This window comes from Tinamus guttatus, unplaced genomic scaffold (assembly GCF_059628265.1).
Source record: "Tinamus guttatus ecotype Peru unplaced genomic scaffold, ASM5962826v1 Tinamus_guttatus_pri_ptg000409l, whole genome shotgun sequence".
NCBI classification, from domain to species: domain Eukaryota; kingdom Metazoa; phylum Chordata; class Aves; order Tinamiformes; family Tinamidae; genus Tinamus; species Tinamus guttatus.
Genome location: NW_028288943.1, coordinates 787,850 through 807,222, shown reverse-complemented (window position 1 = coordinate 807,222; position 19,373 = coordinate 787,850). Strand labels below are relative to the sequence as shown.

The following is a 19,373-nucleotide window of genomic DNA, read 5'->3' as shown; positions in this document are numbered from 1 at the left end:
TTATGAACCCGAAGCACACACAACTACGTCAGTGGTTACGAGCAATAGAAAATCTCCTCTCATTGCTCTTCAGGATTAATATACATGTCACCAGAACAATAAATTGAGAGAAAGGTAAAACAAAGATAGTAATAATATAGCAGCATTTCATTAACAATTTTTTAAATGGTGATCTCAAAAGATCTCAAAACTATCACATACAAGGATCATCTAATCTCCCTTGGAATGGAAGCCTGTAGTAGTAAAGATATGTTAGTGAATCTTTTTTAAGGTGGGGATAGGCAAAATCTATCAGTCTGCATGCAGCATGAGAAATGTTAGTATTTGTGTAATATATTTAATTTCTACTTTTAATTTTAGATTTTTCTTGTTTTTTCCTTGCCTCACTGACTCTGTGATAGTGATTTGAGATGTGTTCCTGACAAAATAGTGGTCTATATCAGTGAAATAGTCATTGCCTATTTTTTTATGTTCATTGCATTTATATAACTATTTATATAACTATATTACAAATTATTTTATGAGAACTTAAGAAAATAGCCATACTATAAAATACAAGTGCTTTTTCAAAGCCAATACTACGAGGAAAATACAACACACCTACTTAATTTTCTTGTTGAAGCCTGTTGTATTATGTATATGTATCAATACATATATTTTCAAAGCAATTGTTATAGAATTTAATGTTTCAAATTAAAGCAGTGAAAAGTAGGTGACTCTTATTACTAAACTTACATGAATTAATACCTGTTTCAGTTGTTAAGAGAATAACAATATTTCAATTACATTGTAATTAGTTACCCTAACCACTAATCAAGTTAAAAGGGAAAAAGAGAATGTTCTAAATTGTTATCCATGAGTTCATTCTAGGGAATAAAAGTCTTTCTGCAAAGGTACAGAAATACTACAACAATATTTTTAAGAAACCCAATATCTCTATAGCCCCTATGTTCATTTTATGAATAGGAATATATTTAGTAAGTATGTTATTACACATTTAATACAAAACATTGGACTAGAAACTTGTTTCTCATATAGTCAGACTCGTTAGACTCATTAAGAAAGGAGATTTAGTTCAGGCAAAACACATAGGATACATATCTTCTAACCATTTATGGTCTTTAAATCCCAGCAATTTATTTCCTAATTACCAAAAATAAGGCTATATTTATGTTATATGTATTTCTTCTTTTCTTCTGCAATTAAAAGATAATATTCTATAAAATCAACATATCATAGGCCCAAATTCTGATTCTATTGAACTAGTGAGCTGTTCAGATAGAACTTTGAAGCCTGGTATCACATTTGAGAAAAATGTGAAAATTTGAGTCAGTGTACAACACATCTGTTAAAATTATAATTCACAGCACCTTATTTTATTAAATTTATATAAAATTCTGATGTGCTTCCATAAAAATGTGAAGCCCATATTCTGTGCAGTATAATTGTTTCATATCTCTTCCATATAGAAAACATAAATAGATATCAGTTGTTCATTGTCTCTTCCTGTAAAATAATTAAAAGATGTCAAATGAACATAGGAAGCAGCAGGCTCAGAAAGAACAAAGTTCTTTAATTTCACATTCTTCTACTTTACACCGCTTACACAAGCTGTGGAATTCATTGGTGCAAGATTTTGGGGGTATTAAAGTTGGTGTGGTTTTGAAATGCAATTTAACAAAATCATGGGAAGAAAAATCCACTAAATTAAAATATGAAGACAAAGAAAGCACTAGAGTAGTGGATGGCTGGAAGAATGATCTAGAAAAATAGCACTACATTCTTGTCTTTTTCTCTTGTACTCTTTCCTGGGGATTTGCTATTGGAGACAAGATCATGGGTTTGGGTGGACCTTTGGCATAGTCTGATCTGCTCATATTTGTATTACACTCATATTTGAAATATTTTGAAAAGAGAACTGACTAGAACATATATGCAATTAATAAACTGTATACTCATTTATGTCTTTAAATTATGATTACCTTTTTAATTATTGTTTCCCTTATTTAGTCACTGAATGGTTTTGCATTGGTGGTGAGTGCAGACGGAATGATATTTTATGCATCATCAACTATTGTGGATTATCTAGGCTTTCATCAGGTAAATATATTAACAAATATTTAGAATATCTAATATATACTGTGTTTGTAAAAACTTTATTGTAGTCATTCCTGTTAAATGTCTCTCTCAAATCCAGTACTGTGTTTTGTGTTGTTTTGCCATGTCCTTATACTGCTGCTTAGACATAAATCATAACTGAAAATAACTTATTTAACTATGCTATGGTTTTTTTTTTTTTTGGAGCTCATAGATTAAGATTAATTTCTTGTAATGTTGCAAGAGTTGATTTCTGTTGTAAAACTTCTGTTAATAGAAGTTTGATCTATTATAAATATAAGATTTAGCAAAATGTTTCCTTTCAATTCTAGTATAAAATGCTTCTATTGTAGACTGGTTGCCTGTATATAGTATATATATTGTAAAGCTATAGAATTACAGAATGATATAGTTTGAATGGACCTCTGGAGGTCATACAGACCAACCTCCTGCTCAGAGCAGGTCCAGTTCAAGCAGGTTGTTGTGGGCCTTGCCTGGTCAAGTTCTTAATATCTCCAAGGATGGAGATTCCACAACATCTGCGAAACAGTGCAGAACAGAACAAACAGTCCTGTTCCCATGTTCCATACATCCTAAATGTAAAAATGCTTTCCCTCATATGAAGTCAGAATTTCCCAACTTCTGTCTGTTGCCTCCTGTCCTACCACTGTGCACCTCTGTGAAGAGGCGGCCTTTGTGTTCTCAAAACGTCCTTTTATTAGGTACATGCAGACAATTCTCACCAAAGCCTTTTCTTCTTATGGCTGAACAAACTCAATTCTTCTCCCTTCTTAAAATGAGCCATATGTCCCATCTCTCTAAACCTACTAGTAGCACTCTCCAGACTCACTTCAGTGTGTTAGTATCTTTATTTCCCAAGACTAGACGCAGTACTCCAGACATAGTCTTGTAAGCGCAGAGTAGAGCGAAAGAACTACTTCTCATTATGCTTTTTCTAACACAACCCAGTAGAAATTTAGTCATCTTTGCTGTAAGGATGAACTCACTTGTATTCAACATCTTGTCCCACTTGCCTTGTCCCAGGCCTTTTTCTACAAAATGGCTTTCTATCTAGCTGGTTCCCAGCCTGTTCTATGCATGGGTTTATTCCATTTCAAAGGCAGGAGTTCTCCTTTGTTGAACTTCATGAGGTTCTTATCAGCCTATTTTTATAGCCTGTCAAGGTCTCTCTGCATAGCAGTTCCATTCTCCAGCATATCAACTGCCCTCCTCAGTTGGTACCCTTTAAAACTTTCCTGAGAGTGCACTCTGTCCCTTTACCTGTTCAGATAGTAAACCGTATTGGTCCCAATATCAGTCTCTGAGGGAGACAATTAGTACTGTCTGCTGGTTGGACTTTGTTATTACTCACATTTGCATAGGCACAAACATTAAAAAAAAGATAAAAATAATTATCTTCGATGTTAAGACAAAATGCATACAAGAGAAACAGGGGCCTCTGAAGTAACTTTCCTCAAGTTAACTTTGCTCTGAAGATATTCTCCACCAGCCATTATTTTAAGGAAAGTATCAACCAAAAGATACATCTCTGCCCCCCCACGCTTACAAATTAAACATTCCTTATTGCAATTGTTTCAGACTGATGTAATGCACCAAAACATATATGATTACATTCATGTGGATGATCGCCAGGATTTCTGTAGACAACTACACTGGGCCATGAACCCTCCCCAGATGTTATCTGGACAACAATTGCAGAGAGAAACAGGTAGGCACAGTTCTACAGTTCCACACCAAGTCAGATTCTTCAGTGGAAGGCTGCATAGTGTCCATTTATAAAGTTACTGCCCCATAGATTAAGTTTCTTCCTGATCCCTGACACTTATAAGGTAGTGTGTGGTATGATGCTTGGTACTTGGTATTTCCTTTATTTTTCTGTAATGTACCTATGGATATTTTACCATCACACAGAATGAACATCATCAGTGTTCATCCTACCAACCTTTTGTTCACACTGATCAAGACACTGCTATCTTTTAATTGTGAGAAACCCCCATTCAATAAGTTTCTGTACAATACGATAGGGGTGATATCACTTTCTACCATTTGGTTTCCTGTGCACATTTACGTGGCTAGGAAACTTCCAAAGCAAAAGAAGGTTTAGCAGTATTTTTCTCCTGAGGCTGCATATTCCTAGGATAGTAGATTCACATGTGCAGAAAGCTTCCCCCTTGTACAAAAGGATTAAAGCTGGAATTGTGACTACAGATAATAGAGTGTGGTTGAAAATTTTTAATCTATAAAGAACTATTGATTTCAGTAAAATGTATGCAATTCACCAGAAGCTGAGGAAGCAATTAGTTTCTGGATGGGGAAAAACACTTGCGAGAAAACATTGGTTTCATAGCCTTTATGAATTCATGAGGAACACAGGAATCTCTCAAAGTTTGAGTGTTTTGCATTAGTCCTTACGGAAACCTGAGGAACTTTGCAAAATTTTGCAATAAGAAAAGAGAAAACAAATGGAACAATGTGCATGAAATTTTTTAAATTATAAAAAGTCATAAACATTTAGAATTTTTGTCCTAACTTTTGTCTAGCATAAAAATTCATTTTCTGTGTTCATACCTCTGGCAAATACATGTGTGCGTCCTTTGGGAAATAAGTATTTCAAAACCTATGCACCTGGAGTCCAAAACTGGCAAATACTTCATCAAAAATCAAAGAGGCAACAGCTGAACATTAACTAATGAGCCACTGTTAATTTGTTCTTTTCCTTCGTTAGCATTATTCTGTATTTTCTTCCTTTTTCTAGTGTATTATCTCTGATCTCAGAAGCAGTAACATCTGTTATCCTGCTTTGCAACATTGAAAATCACAGAAACTCAGAAAACAAAAAATTCAAAGTTCCCGAAAGAACTCACCTGAATCTCATTAAAAAGCCTCTCTTTTTTTTTCTTTTTTTTTTATTTTTTGGTAGAGCATATGCAAGTTTATTTACATGATTTAATTTAATATTCCTTTCGATAAAACAATTTTAGCATTTCCCATCACAGTTTTTTAAGAAGATATAATAGATTTTCTTTTTTGTGTGTGTAATCTGACATATATCGCCTCCACTGTTGTTTATAGGAGAAGAATATATTCTAAGTAAATTGTTTAAAGCACAAGATAATGACAGCACAACAACGGATTATTCTTCTTTCTTAACTCGTTCATTCATCTGTCGAGTTCGTTGCTTGTTGGACAGTACTTCTGGCTTTCTTGTAAGTATAATTTCACATGCAGAACTGTCATAACATACAGATTTAAATTGCTTCATGTGAAAGATATTTGAACATAAATACATATGTTGTGGACGGTGTTGAAGACACATTTTAAATTTGTTGAATAGCAAGAAACACATAAAGATATTCATTGATTCTATGTAAAGAATGATAGAAGGAAAAGAAAGGCTGTAATATTTGAAATTGAAAGTGGGAAGAATCCTTCATGGTCTTGGGGATGGCACCTGTCCTCCATTTGTACTAGGCTTAGGACATAAGAGGCCAGCTGATTTTCATCTTTAACATTTAAGCACAAGTGAAGTACTCACTTTAAAGAACCATAATTATTATTACTAATTTTCCACTTTCGCAAAGGACCATTTTATAATAAAAAACAGATTAGGATATCCCTTATATACTGCTTAATTATTCTTGCTAGGAGTGGCTTATTTCTAGAAATCCCTTCCTAATTTGTTTGTAATAAAGTCAAGTCTTGTTTCTTTGTATAGAAAATAAGTCATGTGCAAAGAAAATGAGAGACCATATTTAACCAGGCAAGCTAAGGAAACAGAACTGCAGCATAAACCATCTTGATGAAAGGATGATGAGATTGGTCACATTTACCCTACAGACTAGCTTCTCTAGTATCAACAGTAACACAGAGCTTTCTATAGGAACTTGCTTTGAAGGAGAGCTCTGGTCAGAGAGGGTAGAGCCTATTGTGAAGACATCCTCTGCAGATCTCTGCCTTTTGCTTATATGGTGATTTGGAACAGGAATAGATGATTCCTTCCAAGCTATGTACTGTGTGTCTCAATATTTTGATATTTGCCTTTTCCCTTGGTGTCTTCCAGCACAGCCCTTGGGTTGGTTGTGCCAGTCCATATACTTCCTAGACCAAGTGCAAGAATCATCTTATTGGAGAGAACAGAGCATGGAAAAAAATAATTCTCACCTCAAACTCAGGTGTACAGGAAATAGGTGTTTGCACCATCATAAGCTTCTAGTCTTGGTAAACAGAACATAATGCAGAACTTCTACTTTAAATATATAGGATTTAAAAAAAAAAAACAGCTTCAAATCTCACATTTTACTGTTGGTAGTGCCTCCACTCACCATGTCTCTGAAATTGTGTGGTTTAGACTGTATGAAAATAATGAAATTCCAGGCTTTTCTCTGTTTCAAAACTAGCTTTGAACATTACAGTCTACAGCTTAAATGTGTGAATCACTAGTTTAAACATCACAGTCTATATATCTTATTAGCATTTTCAATATTACAATGTTAAAATGTTAGAATGTTTTATACATTTATGTTTATGACTTTTTGTTTTGTTTTATATATATATATACAGACAATGCAGTTTCAAGGCAAACTAAAGTTTCTCTTTGGACAAAGAAAGAAGTCCTCATCAGGAACAGTATTACCACCTCAGTTGTCCTTATTCTGCATAGTGGTGCCACTTCTTCTCCCTTCTGTGACAGAGATGAGGATGAAGAGCTTGCTTGTGAAAGCAAAACAAAAAGCTGATGATGCGGCAGGAGTGAATACAAAGTATTTTTAAATTAATCCTTTAGTATTTAGCAAGCTATAGTATGGGCTTTATGCGTATTAAGTATGTAAACAGCCACAAAGTCTATTGTTGTGAAGTAAAATGCTTATCAGTGTGACTGACAGCATCACAGTGACTTTTAACAGAATATGCTTGTGTATGTGTGGAGTTACTACCCACACATCTAATATGATTTTAGCACATATATTTTTGACAAGAACTAAATTGTTAGGAGTCTGATGTAAAAGAATATGCAGGTTTTTGTATCAGAGTTCGAGCAGCAATGACCAAAAGTCATTTCCACCTGCTAGCTTTTCAGTAGCCTGGATGAAATTAGCTAATGATCAAAATTCAGCTTCTAGAAGAGAGGTGCTTTAAATTTTGTTAACTGACTGAATTGTGGCTTAGAATTTAATAGCTGAGAAGAATGAAGTATGCATTTAACTGTGGTGCTTCGTTTAGTTCAGGCCTGAGGTGTGCTAGCCAGAAATGGTGGGGAAAGTCGTAGACATTTATTTTCTGTTGGTCTTTATAAACAGTTGAAAAGTAGTTTCACAGGCTTTGTACCTTTTATCAGCCATACTGTGCATTTAGAACTAAAGATTGGAAGAGATCCATTAAAATCACATGATGATTATTGCATGCTAACTCTTGACTGTACTGCTGGTGAGTGACCTAAGATAGTTCTGCCTAAGATAGGCAGAGACAAATATGCATAATGTTTGTCTCAATTAAAGCTATTCTGGAAATACTAAGTGGTGAGAGGAATGTTCCTAAACATACCTATTCCTCATAATTAAATGCAGAATTCCAGTCATACACCAGTTTGAGCATCCATACGATGCAGGAAACATAGACAAACATTAGTATTTGTTCATAGTTGATGGCTTGAATATCACATCTTTCACAGTTTGTGAATTTACTGTATTGTCATTCACTGACACAGAATTTTTCATAATTTGTCCTCTGTAGCTGCAATTCAAAAGCTAATTCAGCTCTATATGAAGCAGCAGAAATATATGGAAGAAATAGTCATCATGAAGGTGCAGCTTTCCCTAATGTGTTACAGAGTGCTGATAACCAAGTCAAAGGTGTGTTTTCTAAGTACTTCTGGCTTATATATAGTTTATGGGGACAGAACTTTGCCTTTTCTTTTCATTTCTTAAGATTTTAATATTTTGGTCCAAGTGCTTTATATCTCTGTTTTTGTGGGTTTGTTTGTTTGTTTGTTTTGCTTTTTAATCTCAAACTGCCCTTCTATATAAAAACCTGTCCACTTCAAAAGACAGTAGTACTAATCAGCCTAATTCAGAAATGCCAAGATAATAAACAAAAGTGTACAAAATATGCTTTATTAAAATTACAGCACTGCATTTCACATAATAAAAGATAAGACCTATACTTCTTTGAGGAAAATGTGACACAAATGTCACTTTCCCCCAAGGATCAGGAAACATGAGGAAGATTACTATTTATTATATTTAAAACTCATTAATTGCTTATGTCTTTGACTCATGATTTTTCAGTTTTTGTGTCTGATAAGAGTCTATGCTGTAATTCAGATTTTGCAAGAGGTAACTATGATGGTAAGTCTTCTCCAATGAGCAAATCCTTCTCCCATAGAGATTTTTGTTGCACCAGCTTGAAATGTTTTACTTCTTTAAAACCATTCCTATTGTAGTGCCATTTTTTATTAATATTTTCTCACTATACCAGTGAGAAGAGAGAAAAATGATAATGAACCTTTGGTTACGGTTTGAGGGTTCCTATCTGCCCTGTTAGATTTGTTTGTTTGATTATTCGTTGGTGTGGTTTGGTTTGGCATGTGTGTGTGTGAGTGTGTGTGTGTATAGTTTGCCTAGTTCTGTGACATATTTTGGTTTGTCCTTTATTGTGATGATTCTAAAACAGAAAAAAAAATCAGTGAGCATTCACCAAAGCTGTTAAATACTGCTTGTATTAAAATGTACTTTCGTATTAAAATGTACTTTCTTTTAAATTGTATAGCAAGGAATAATGGAGAAAATGGCATTTCTGTAGTCAAAGTACAAACAAATGAAGATCACTGGTTCTGGGTTCAAGCTAACACTCAGCTTCTGTATCGAAGTGGTTCTTCAGAGTATATCCTTGCGCAACAGCAAATGTTGAAGTAAGTACATTTTCCCATGCCAAAACAATTCCATATTTCATGAAAAATCAAATTTTCTTTGTTTAGGATCTTTAAAAGAATTGCAGTGGCCTAAGACAAGAACTGTGTGAGAAGAGCTTGGTGTACTTAATAAATGGAAAAATTAATAGAAAAAATTTAATATCTCCTGCATACATTTTTGTCTTGGATCATATAAAATGTCTATTAAAATCCTGAATAATATTTTATGTCTACCTTCATTTTCTTTTTCCCTAAAGTTAAACACATATATTTTAAAATAGAGTATTCCAAAAACAAAATGCTTGATTACTAGAATCTTTTGATTTTTTTGCACAAAGACTTATTTTGGGGTTCATTTTATTTTGCAGCTAAATTTGTTTTAACATTGGATAATGTTCTTTTTTATTTTTCTGGATGACAGTTGAACTCATGTTTTTTGTTGCAGACCTTTCAACATAATCTAGACAGGGATGCTTATATTCTAAGTGATTGTAGGCTCTAAGCTTTGGAGCGGAAGATCCGTGGATCTGAATTCAAAGGGGACCTCTCCATCTGTTTTTTTCCTTTCCTCCCAAATAGGTTCTTCATCCCCACTCTTCCATTTCTTTGAACTTCTAAGCAGGTATCTTTTGCAGACAGCATATCTCCTAGGATTCATGTGAATAGTAGAGGACCTCCTTCCTGAAGGTGGTGGAACCCTTTGCCTTTACTCTCATGGTAGCTTTCCCCTGTTGTTTTTAACCACAATAATACTTTTTGTTAAAATGTCTTCCTGGATACATATATTCTTTTGAGAATGTTTGCTAGATACTCTTTTGCTGCAAAAATCTTTATTTGAGATGTAAGCATTCATTGCTTTTTCATTTTATCCAATCCATTGTTTTGCAGTTAGATGATTTTCTGAAAAGCTCATTCTGCAGTGAACGTGTGTTGTTTGAGAGATTCTAGATGATCACACTTCAATAATATTGAGCAGAGGATTGAAAATACTTAATATCTCATGCAGAAAAAGAAATCAGATATTTTCCTTACTTGGTGCACATCTGTTAAAATGGGATATTCTCTTTGTGGAGAGAATGGACTCCCTCTACTGGAAATTCTTGCACATTGAGTCCATAACCAAGGAAAAGAGTTTCTGACAATGAACTAAAAAAAAAAAAAAAGGGTATCTGAAACCCTCATTAATTCCTCATCTTTTCATGCCAAGTTTCTCATTCTGATACCACTTCTTGCCCTCATAGTCAGTGTGGTTTATAAAATTGATCCTGCCTGATTAGTTGAAGTTCCAAGAATGCTGTGGGTAGCATAGATACTGAAGCAATTCTCTTTCTTTGTCAAACCTTTTGATTAATTTTGACTACTTTAACTATAGATACATTTTCTTCCCTTCCTCTGACTGTGCTTTCAAAGTGGAGGACCACCATAGTTCTTACACAAATGTCTTTAACCAGAAAGTTCTTATGATTCTTTGTTAAATATATTTTTAACAGAAGAATGAGAGTGTCAATACCAAACTGCATGCAGAGCACTATAATATATAAGGTCTTTGTGAAATATGTGCCCAAAATGAAAAAGATGCCTATTACCTGTTATAATTTAAACAAAATAGTGCCACAAAAAGATAGTTGTGTACACATTCATGCCCAGGTGTATGCCCACTACTTTTTCTCTCCTGATTAAATATAAATGTTATATAGACCACAGTGTGATAGTCTCATATTAAGTTAATGACAAATGTCATTGTAAGGTGTGTCAGACCACTCTATTAATATCACAGAAAACCTCTGATTGACTCCTTTTCTCTGTTGTTATTGAAAGGGAAGAAGATAAGCAACGGAAGATACCCAGCAATTTTGCCAGTTTGAAAGGAAACCTGGAAGGACTTTCTTATAACAGTGCCATTGAAACCCTGGGCCAATTGAAGCATCTTAACTGGACAGCAGTAAAAAATGAACAAGATAATGTCAAAGTGAAGTTTGAACCTAATACAAATGATGAGTGTTTTGTGCTAGAGGAACCTCTCAGTTCTAATACATCGTTTTTAGGTGTTCAAAACAACTGTACCACAAGCAGCAGTTGGACTCCAAGGAACTCAAACCCTTGTTCTATAAATCAACGAATGAACACATGTTCAAACAGAAGAGCTGGATCATTATATAACAAAGACCAAAGTTTCTTAAGCTTTGCATCCACCTGCCCTTCTTACTGGGGGAGTGCAGAAAGCTGCCAATCTCATTCAGGCTTACAACAGCGATATATAGAGAACTGTCCTACAGATCATATGAAATTACAGAGATCATTAATATCCTCAGGGTCTCCTTGTGATGTAGTGTTTCCGTTTGATATGCCTATCAAAACAGAGTATGATTCTGATTCTGAAAACATTGCTGATAACTTCTTGACATCACAAAATCGAGCCTGGTTGGATGACAGTGGCACAGCAAGAAAGCAGCTGTTCAGTTATTCCAATATAGTGCACCTTAAAACAGAACCGGACCTCTGTGAGCAAATTTCACCTTGTCAGAAACCAAGGCACTGTGTTTATACACAGCATAATTGGCAATGCATTGTAACAAATCATCCCAACAACATAAATTTGAGCAGGTCTTGTAAGGGCTTATGGAGTAGGGAGATGGCTCCATTTTGCCCTCCGAACTCTGCGTGTTTGGAAAGCTTGCCGGACCGACCACATACCGAATTCTACAATCAGTTCTGTAACCCAAATTCAGTGGAAGAGAAAGAGCAGAATAATGAGATTTTAAAAATGCAATGTGAATTCAAAAATCCCTGCTTGGTTCAAGCAATAAAGCGTGAGCCCCTGGATTCTCCACCATTGTCTGATAATGGACAGAATGGAGTGAATAGGAGCTTCTCTGAAAATACATTAGCAGGTCCTATGCCTCATAAAACGACCGAATGTACATTTTTACAGTAGATTTTATTACATTTGAAATATTTATAACATTAAGGCAACAAATTGTAGATTCTCTCCTAGTTGGGTTAAGTGAGTTACTAAAATTTAAAAGCCAGTGGAAAGGTTTTACTTATGTATTTGCATGTGTGTGTGCGTATGTAAGAAATACAGACACATACACACAACTCTACTCACACACCCCTGTGTACTGCCATTTTTTAGCACTCTTCAGAAACACTGAGAGATAAAACCTCAGATGTAGAAAAATAATAATTAATACAGAAAAATCATTAGTAATTGCACAGATGTACCTGCTGATTTGCCTATATCAACCTCCTTGTCTACAGTAAATCTAAATTTCTTAACGAGGTCTGGCTATTTCTATTTCTTGCCTTTGTTCTCTCTCCTGCCTCCACAAGCTGCTGTGATGCCTCTGTGCAAAGACAATATATTTATGGTCTTTTATATAGTCAAAATTTTCCTTAGTTGTCTTTGCATTACTTTTAACTTCTCCAATAAGAAGCATCAGCTTCTCCTTTATTTCAGCATTAGTCACAACAGGCAAACATTTCCCAGATGCAATTTTTTATTTTGAAATGTTACCATCAATTTAAAATCAAATAATTTTAATAAAACTTATTGAACATTATTTCAGGTGCTGAAGTCTTTCCCTGTTTTCCCTGACAATAGTAAGGTTTTAGTACACGTTTTCCCATTTTTAAGTCTTTCATGTTGGTGTTTGAAAGACTGAATAATGGGGTGTTGTCCACTTTTATAAATGATTTACAAAATGTTGTTAAATGTGCATGAGAAGAAAAAACAGAAAGAAATAATTGGGGAAATAATATTTGTAACAGTTACAAAGGAAATGCACTTTAAAATTTGATAGTGTTTTTTAATTTGAGTGATAGCAGCCAGTTACTGTCACCAGACATCAAAAGTCCCACACTAAAATTAGGTATTTTTAAAAGGTTCATAATTTCAGTCCCCAGTGAAAAAGTTAATATCATGGAGAGCCAACTGGATATAACCATGTTGGTTCTTTTGAAAACAGATCCATGTTTTCCTTTGTACCTAGATAGCATTATATTTCTGCTAAGAACTCACTCTCCCCAAGACTTCCATTTTTGCTGTTTAAAACTCAGGCACTAACTTTTGTTTTAAGATTGCACTATTTTAATTTCACATCACCTTCACATATATAAAAACAGTCTTTAAAAGCTTAGATGTATATGTGCTTTTAAAAAAATGTGTTCAGTGAATGTTTTCATTTTCAAAATGTTATAAATAATCATAATGTATTCATTTTTATATCTACTAACCACTGAGAACATGGCTTTACAAACCAGCAAAGTTGCATAAACTTCTCCTTAGTGCTGTAAAAATATGGGATAAGCATAGGTTTCATGCAGTGGAGTAGTTATGTGGTAGCAGAGGGAATGGCACCCAGGAGACTGCTATTCTCCACAACTGTCTTTCTTTGATAGAGGTTCCTGCCTGTACTTTAGAGTTGGCAGAAAAATATACTTCTCCTGCACGTCAGTTAAGTGCTTATGACCAACAGTTTAATCTCAAATACTGCACTTTACACTGAAATGCCTGAGATAACTTACACATGCACCTTTTGATGACTGTCTTGCAAAAATTCCCCACGGAAAGGCCAGAGTGGAGAGCTCAGATCTGTCCTAATTAATCTGATTGTACCTAACTCAGGAGGAAGTCTTGTTTCTGTTTCAGGTGAATCTACTCTTTGTTGGCTACATGCTGCCTTTTATTTGAGACAGCCCTCATATTCGTAATGCTCCTACCAGTAGCTGTAATGTAACATCCGACCTCTTTCAGAGATGGAGCTGATTGATAGCGTGAACCTCACTGGTCTGTCAGTGTTCATGTTACATAAAGTTAAGATCAATCACACAAATGGTTCTAGGCAAGCAAATCAGATACTACTGTATTGTATATAGTATATAGCCCCACATAACTCATTGGAGTTGCAAAATCTCCCTGTTGCTAATGCCTTGTTTACAAAAATAATAGCAGTATTTCTTTCTAGACTCTTGCAGACATTTAGGCCAACTTGTTATGGAGACATCTTTTAGGCCATAGTTTGTAATAGCAGTGCTTATTTCTTCATGTCATCACTGCTTCTGTGACAGTATAGGACCTCATAGAGTTGTGTGATGAATCATGTTGCGTTCTCCAATCCAGTTGCTGTGCAGCTACACACATGTGCTAGCGCAGCAGAGTAGTGTGGAGTCAGTGTAGCATGGGGATAGGTGGCGAGGGTCAAGTGGAGGGCATGCCAACATGACTGCTAAAAAGCTGTTCATTTAATTACTCTTTGACTCAGAGTTTCTGGGCCTGGTCTAGCACTACCATGCACCTCTCTAAGGGCAGCTGAAGCTTCTGTACAAAAAGGAAACTGATCAGCTGTGTGAGATGTAACTTCCTTCTAGGAGGATGAATGAATGTTTACCTTAAAACAAGAGGTCATCTGTTGGCTACTGCCTGGGCAAATGTTAGCTTCCTTATGTTTCCATAAAGTCTGAATCCAAGAAAGATACAAGGTAACTTATCTTATGCAATATATTTGAATTTACTCCATATATTTTGCTGCCAAGCTTTTAATCTCAGGTCTCATTAAAAAAAAAAAAAAAGGAATTCTTTCTGTTCTAAGTTATCGCACATATTCATGCAGTTGTCTAAGAAATAAGTTTATTAAAAGATTGGCACCTTTTATTCTTTTTGGACAGTCACTAACTGCTGTTACAAGTGAACAAGGATCAGTTTCTTATAAGCACTTGGCATATTGCACCACTTGGAAAGAACAGAGAAAAACAAAGGAAAAAAAAACTTATTATCTGGTTTTAATATACAGATATAATTCCTATAGATATCCCAAAAGATATCATCTTTTTTAATGCACAAAGTGCACCCTGGATTGAGTCTGGACTGATATCTGACATTATATTTTACTCTGTTAAATTATCACTGATTTAATCTTTTTAAAACGTTTGCAGACATTAATGAACCTATGAAAACCGATCAGCATACAGCATCAAAGGCAGAGCAGTTGTTTTAAGTTGCTACTTTTTCCTAATGGTTGTTGTTTTGGCATTATTAAAACAAAAAAAAACTTCAAAACATTTAGAAGTAGGATTTAAGATGTTTTCAATCAGTGGTTTTTAGCTTTTATGCTTAATGAGCTGGTATTTGCATCCCCCAAGCACTGCTGCAAAATCTGTTTTAGGAGCCTCCCAATATATTTATTTTAACAACATTAAAAAAAAATTCAGACACAAAAGCTGGTCAGATGCTGCCTGATTCAAACTAAGGGTATTCGGGCTAAAGGAAATGCCTTTCTTTTTCCAGTGTGTGCCTGATACATTGTACTACTTGACTTCTGTACAGCTTTCAAACTTCTTAAGCTGTGAATTCTCCAGAGCTTGAAATAGCATTAACTCCTTATTTTGGGCTTTTAGGGGGTTTTGTTGTTGTTTTTCAGCATGGAAGGTGAAGAATTCTAAAATCTTTGAAAAGTGTCTCCCTGTAAGAGTTACTTAATCCACAGAAAACAGAGAATATCAGTACTGAAGCTCGCTTAAGAATTTGGCCTAATTTTACCTGTAAGTGGACAGCTGCTGAGCACTGTACAAGTATGACTCCAAATGAAGTACACCATTGCAAGCCATTGTTTTTACCTGAGAACCTGCCCCAGTCTGAGAGAGAGGTAAACTTGTGTAGTACAAAGAGAGGATTTTCCTTCTTCCTGTGAATTTGCTGGGATGCAGTTGAGTCTATGGCTAAAAACTGAGGCATCTCTCCAGTATGTAACAGTATCAGTAATGTATTTTAGAATTTTTGGAAAACAAAATAGAGCATTGTTTTGAAATTCTGGAATGTGGGTAGGAGCATACAAGGGATGAGCTGGTTTTGGTTGGTCCTCAGTTTGCAGATTTAAGAAGTGAAGTGGGAGATCTAAGGACTGTCCCTACATTCTCTGCAGGAAAGACTTACTTCACACTACCCAATTGTAATATGGTAGTGTAAAGTATATATTTTATTTGCTCTTCATTAGAATACATTATGCATTCTTAAAATCCTTAGAACACAAGCCTCCTCTGTATGGAGGTATGACATGAATGTGTCAGCAAATACAGTAAGACCTTTAGTGCTGAACTTAGATGTGGTGTTGAGATTGACATGTCATGTGCAATCGATATTCCTAGTGTTTAAAATATTTAGGTTGAGGGCACCACACCTGAGGTGTGGATAAATCTGCTTCTGTTGTCTGGAAGCCTTCCTTAACTCCTTTGTGCTGAAGCCATATTGGAATTTAAGTAAGACAAAGTCACCCGTTTATTTCACAAAAGCCATTAATTTGCCTTAACAATGTACGATATTTCAACTTAAATAGTAAAAAGATCTAATTTTCCTCTATGAATACATACATTGCCTTAGGAAGAGGAGAAAAGAATAGCTTACTCATTTTCCTTCACAAGAGTGTGATGTCACTAAAAAATCCTAACCCAGAATGATGGAAGAATAGAATTTTGGGGGACTTTTTTCTTCTATTTCTTTTTTTTCCCCCGGTTTTTTACTCCTCCCTTGTTTCTGTTAGCTGTCTTGAATATTCAAAATGGAAAGAAAAGACTCTCTGATTACACTGAGGAAAAAATCTAAAAACTACAAACAACTAAACCACATTGTAGAAGACTTCTCACTAGGAGGCCTGGAGGCTTTTCCTCCCTTTTAATCCTTGCAAAGTGTCATGTGAAATCACAGCACAGCTGAGACTTCTGTAACATGAAGCTTGCAAGGTGGCCAAGCTCAGGTGGCAGTTGCAAGGTTTTCAGCTTCACTGCAAGAGGGCTGTAACTAGTTTATGTTCATGGTCCCTACCATAATGATAAATATGTTTTTATACTTGGTATGTATATGACAATATGCTCTCGTCCTTATAAAAAACATTTCCCTACATTACTCTCACCCCACCGAAAACAAGGTACTATGTCTTTTCCTTCTGTTTCTGTTTTCTTTGACCATCTTGTCACTTTTTTTCCCCAAGAACTATGTACTCCCCATTGATTTCAGTAACCATGTTTCTTCAAGATTAACATTCTTATTAATAATCTTATTATCAAGATTAATATTAATATTCAACATTTTTTTTTAGATTTATATTGGCTTTACTCCCATAAAATTTTTCTCAGATACCTTAGTATCTGAAGTAAGTAACTGTGATCAGCAACTTTTCTGGTTATATAGAATGCACATTGATAAAATAAAATGTAACAATATTTCAAGTGTTATGCAAATGCAAATTACATTAAGAATTAAACAGAGATCAATTTGAGCTTCTTTAAACATAGTTTGAATTTAGATATAATTTAATTTTTTTGTTTGAAATGTATATTTAAGTTAATAGTACTGGACAAATCATCATTGATCAAAAAACTCATATAGAGATCAGTGTCCTTTTCTGTGTTTTTGCTTTTTTGGCATAGAGAGTTTGGTGAGAAATAAAAGAAGATCATCGATAATTTTTTTTTGAGGTGGAGTGGGGAGAATCGCTCTGTGAGATCTACAGCTGTCAAGGTGTATGCATTCTATGACATTTTTTCGACATCCATCGTCAGTAACTCTGTAACCTAAAATCCTTTTTTTTTTTTCCTGTAAATTTGTATAGTTCTTCAGGCCAAAAAGAATTGTTTGAAAACAAGTTTTGAGGTTATTCAACACTAAGTTGTTGACTTTCTGTTAGTTGTAGACAGAAAATATCATTCTAGGATGCATGAAGTGCTCCTATTCCATACCTGGGGTTAGTCTTGGAAATACTGGGAAAAGAAAAGAAAAAGAAGAAGAAAAAGGAAAGAAAGAAAAGAAAAGAAAAGAAAAGAAAAGAAAAGAAAAGAAAAGAAAAGAAAAGAAAAGAAAAGAAAAGAAAAGAAAAGAAAAGAAAAACATAAAAACAGCTTCTGCATTAACTATTCTTCTGATGGTCATTTTTGCCAAATCATTCATAAAGTGTTCTAACACTGCATCTTGAACATGATGATGCTACAGGGCTCCACTGACAGCTGTGTAACTATAAAATCTTGCAGTTTTATATTTATATTAACAGAATTATGCTATTCCAAAGTCTTAGAATGAGGAAAATGTAAAAACATGGCAATGTAATGTAACCTAAACATCAGCTACTTAGCTAGTGTCATCAAATTATGTATTTAACTAATTAATAGATTATGGCAAAGTTCTCATTGAGCTTCCCATCTCACACAGAAGAGAAATATTAATTTCACATTCTGCCACTTTTCCTCTTCTTTTTTAAGTTACCTATTGCTTTTGCCCTTCTTTATCTTATTATTCTCTTATTATAACATGAGGATATTTCAAGGCAACCAGTGACATTTTTTAAAAAAATTCTACAAAAGTACTTGAAAATGGCAAAAGGCATCTCAGTTCTCAGTAGGAGTATTCAATCTCCTTTCTACTCTCATCATGAATAAAAAGATATTTCCTCTGTATAGTCAATAACTTTCCCTTTTCTGAAAGGGTTCTTCAATATATCTCAGCAGCCTCTTAACATAATCGAAGAACATTTTCTTCCCTAAAGTTGGTTGAATCTATCTAAGAGTTCTTCTTTTTTCTTAACTGCACCTTTTCTACCTCTGTAATTTTATAGGATGGTACTGTCTGCCCTCCCTCTATTCTACTTTAAAGTGTTGCCAAAAGAGCAATGTTATGCAAAAGTGCAATCCCCCACTTCCTCCACCCCTTTAACAAGACAGAGGTACTGAAAAAAGTATTAGAGTAACTACACCTAGACTTAAAAAAAAAAAAAAAAAAAGAGTAACTTTGCTAGTGGAATATATGCTGTTAAGGAAGCTGTACTGCCAAGAAAGTGAGTTACCACCAACAGTTTAGTTCTGCAAATATGTACTGACAAATTATTTTGTGTTTAGACCTGGTGTCAAAAATCCAGAAAACCATTTTCTCTTTTGGTTCTTTTTTTTCTACATTTGCTTAATCTTTTGCTGTGCAAGTGCACTTTCAATATTTGTATTTTATAAAGAAGGGTATGAGAGCATTATGCAAAAACTACAATGCAGTGTTTCAGTGAGTCTGTTTTAGCTTTTGAGATTAGAACAACTATGAAGTTTTAGTCTGACATCATGGGAAGAACTCTGACTGTTACAGAAATGTACATTAAAAGTATTAGTACCTTGAAACCTTGAAAAGGGGCATAATCTACTTCAAAAATCTGCTTTTAATCCACCCGTTGGAAGTGCCAGACCTGCTCCCTTGCAAAGTAACAAAATTGAAAATAAGACCATAGAAGAAGTGCTTGACCATCTACTAACATTATTGATGTAATTGCTTTTAAGGTCACATTTCTGAAGAGAACAACATAAAATCATCCATATGATTTGA

At 34.7% G+C, this 19,373-nt stretch overlaps 1 protein-coding gene across 1 annotated transcript in view; it reads left to right on the top strand.

Moving 5' to 3' along the window:
- Window positions 1-11,960, top strand: part of AHRR (aryl hydrocarbon receptor repressor) — a 59,557-nt gene extending 47,597 nt beyond the window's left edge. The window contains exons 4-10 of the mRNA XM_010214312.2: window positions 2,011-2,100; window positions 3,697-3,826; window positions 5,191-5,324; window positions 6,679-6,878; window positions 7,849-7,967; window positions 8,884-9,025; window positions 10,844-11,960. Coding sequence (XP_010212614.2) covers window positions 2,011-2,100; window positions 3,697-3,826; window positions 5,191-5,324; window positions 6,679-6,878; window positions 7,849-7,967; window positions 8,884-9,025; window positions 10,844-11,960 — 1,932 coding nt within the window. The remainder of the gene's footprint in view (window positions 1-2,010; window positions 2,101-3,696; window positions 3,827-5,190; window positions 5,325-6,678; window positions 6,879-7,848; window positions 7,968-8,883; window positions 9,026-10,843) is intronic.
- The last annotated feature ends 7,413 nt before the right edge of the window (window positions 11,961-19,373 follow it).